Source organism: Hirsutella rhossiliensis, assembly GCF_020360975.1.
Source record: "Hirsutella rhossiliensis strain HR02 chromosome Unknown scaffold00001, whole genome shotgun sequence".
In the NCBI taxonomy this organism is placed as follows: Eukaryota; Fungi; Ascomycota; class Sordariomycetes; order Hypocreales; family Ophiocordycipitaceae; genus Hirsutella; species Hirsutella rhossiliensis.
Window position 1 is genome coordinate 9,363,108 of NW_025408667.1, and position 2,858 is coordinate 9,365,965.

A 2,858-nucleotide genomic window follows, 5' to 3' on the forward strand; every position below is an offset into this window, starting at 1 on the left:
CTTATATTTCTCCTATATTTAAATAACTTATTAGTCTTTCTTTTTATCCCCGTAGTATAGAGGCTCTAGCTTTATATCCTTATACCTAAACATTTTATTTATGACTTATCTTACATCTTCGCTTTTTCGTCTAACTACTCTCGCATGCTAACACCTTGCTTCTTCTAAGTACCCTAGAGTGCTTCCGACGCCTAATAATTAATAGATAAGTGAGTGAATTTGCCATCGAGATCGAGGCTCTATTAGATCTATAATATCACCGACGACTACTTTGGGTATGTATTTGCAGCCGTCGACATCTTCTCAGGCGCTATAGTAAACTATTAAGAGTTTGTCTGACGCCGAAATCTAGCTCAATGTTCAAGCCGCTGCCTCTAGAGATGAACAAACCTGTTACTAGGAGCACCCGAGCCTTGTATGATTCCGGAATGTTGTTGTTCAATGAAATTCGTATGGTCCTCGCACTTTCACTTTAGGGGGCTATCGTTACTCCCTTGAAGGGATCTACGTTTTCGGCGCCTTGTCGAGCGTTTTCATGTCTACGCTTCAACAAACGCTCGGGAAAGACCGAAGGCCAAAAGCCACATATCTCTATGGGGTCTCTTCCATTCTCCCCGCTTGACTGAGGCACTGAAGGGTTGAAATCCCGACAGGTCAACGCCGCCAGCCAGCAAAGCACGCAAACCAAGGTTAAGAGGCTCAATGCGAAGCGAGCAAAAATTGTTCGAGCCTCATCAGCTTGACTTTGTCCCAATTTGGCGACCATGCCTGAATGTGCGTCGGCTTTTGCTTTTCCGTTGATGACCTCTTTGCCGCCCTCAAACTCGTCCGCACCGTCATCAACACCCTGCGTGAGGCATCGGTGTCGGGCGCCACGTTTTGCGAGCTTCTCCAAGAGCTGCTCATCCTGATAACGACGCTGGCGTACGTCACACGCCTCGACTTCGATAATGGAAGGCGCCCGGAGAAAATTGCGCTGCGACAGGCCGCGGGGCAATCCCGACGGACCATCGATGAGTTCTGGATTAAGATGGCCGAGTACCAACCTAATCTGTTATAGGCCGAGACGAGATACCGCTCTCGAGATTCAGGTCTCACAATAAAATGGGCCTTCTATAGGAAGGACGAGTTGGAGCATTTTAAGGTAGACTTAGACGGCGAACTCTAGGACTCGCGAATGTTGGACGATAGACGAGATGCTTAAAATAAAGAGTTCTCTGAAACTGCGCAGCTCTAAGCGGAGTGCGTATAGATAAAGAATAGGAACGCCGCAGGAGGAGAGAGCAATAAGCCACAACTGCCTACCGAGCCTTACATTACAGCGTGAGGTAGTAAAGGGGAAAACTGCCCGAACGGGAGCCTAAGGGCGCAGAATCCTATTAGGCTATTGGCTAGATTCCGCGAACCCTAAAAAATCTGGTTTTGAAGGAATGCTAGCGTCTCTGTGGATAGATGCGCTTTGATCCACAGATATAACGCGGTCTCGCAGTGACTTAAGAGAGGTCGGCGAGGTGCTCGGCCAGCGTATATGTACTCAGAGGCAGGTCCTCGAATGGTCTGCCGAAGAACTCCGGCTGTGGACTCGCTGCTCTGCACCTGGGGTTGCCGAGGAGAGAAGATTCCACGGCCAAATGTCGGCCTCGCGCGAAAGTGGAATGCTGGCGGACAGGACGAAGGTCGGAAAACGGTGGGTCGGACAGTTGCAAGCGAAAGAACTCCGGCCTCTCGCACCAACGCGTGCTGGGAGTCCGCAATTCTCGACAAATATAAGATTCGATGAATCCGCTGTCGTTTGAAATATCTTCCCGCTATCATCCAGCACCTAGCACCCAGAGCTTGAACCTTGTTCCCCACCTCCTTTAGTCAACATCCCTCGTCAGAAAACCTGCAAAAATGAAGGCTCAGGCTATTGCAACGGTCATCGTGGCGCTTGCCGGCAACAGCATCGCTCTTCCTAAGATGGGTGATATTTCCCTCGAGGAGATGGGCCTCGAGAAGCGAGCAGTCAGCGCCGCTACGTGCCTCAGGAGTCTGTGCTGCCCCAACAGGAAGCGCGACCTCCAGGAACACCAGAAGGCGCAGAGCCCCCAGAAGGGGCAGGCTATGTCGAGCGAGCAGCAGGCTCAATGCTTGATTTGCTGGAGTTTCGGCGTCTGCGACCGCGAGAGCACTCAGCGCGAGGGCGAGACCGGCAGGGTTACTGTCGAGGTCACAAACAATATTCAAAACCAGGCCTCCAACAATGAAAACCCTGGAGGCTTCTGGGTCCGTCGACGTGGCCGCGACTACTGGATTGACCAAAACGGCTCGTACTGGGAGTGGAAAGGCGGCGATGACGACGGCGGTTCCGGGAACTGGCGCATGGGCGGCCACGGTACCCTCACGAACGACGGGGACCGCTGGAATTACGTGTTTGAAGATTAGATTCGAGATTGAGACGATCTCTTAGATTCCTTAGCCGTCGAGACTGCGGTAGGAGAGCGGGTAGGAAAGGGTTAGTAGGCGAGGGATTCAACCCAACGAGGGGTTTAATACACCGTTCAGGATTTAGGAACTTCTAGATCTATAAACTCACCAAGTCTAGCAATGCATGGATACTGCAAAAAGGCGGATGGCTTGCCATGCAAGGTGGCTATAGCGTACGAAGAGGTAGGCCCGTGAGAGGCAAACCCGTGTTATGTGCATCGCGTGTTGATTGAAGATAAAGAACTAAAGGACATGAAATGCTCCGTGCCTGGCAGTTCTCTCCTCGCTACTTGACTGATTACCCGACTCTCTGCCCGTTTGGCGGTTCAACCGGCTGCCCGACCGGCTGCTCGCCCGGCCTCTACCTCTTCCTCTGCCTAAGCTTAAAATAG

General features: G+C 51.5%; 2 protein-coding genes across 2 annotated transcripts; both read left to right on the forward strand.

The window, feature by feature from the left end:
* Positions 1-772: 772 nt before the first annotated feature.
* Positions 773-1,060, forward strand: HRG_01212 (uncharacterized protein; the record flags this gene model as incomplete). Its single annotated transcript, XM_044859683.1, has 1 exon — positions 773-1,060. One exon carries the CDS (start codon positions 773-775, stop codon positions 1,058-1,060), a length of 288 nt encoding a protein of 95 aa, XP_044726083.1.
* Positions 1,061-1,893: 833 nt separating this feature from the next.
* HRG_01213 (uncharacterized protein) lies at positions 1,894-2,424 on the forward strand (the record flags this gene model as incomplete). Its single annotated transcript, XM_044859684.1, has 1 exon — positions 1,894-2,424. The coding sequence occupies one exon, from the start codon at positions 1,894-1,896 to the stop codon at positions 2,422-2,424; it is 531 nt and encodes a 176-aa protein (XP_044726084.1).
* Positions 2,425-2,858: the final 434 nt, after the last annotated feature.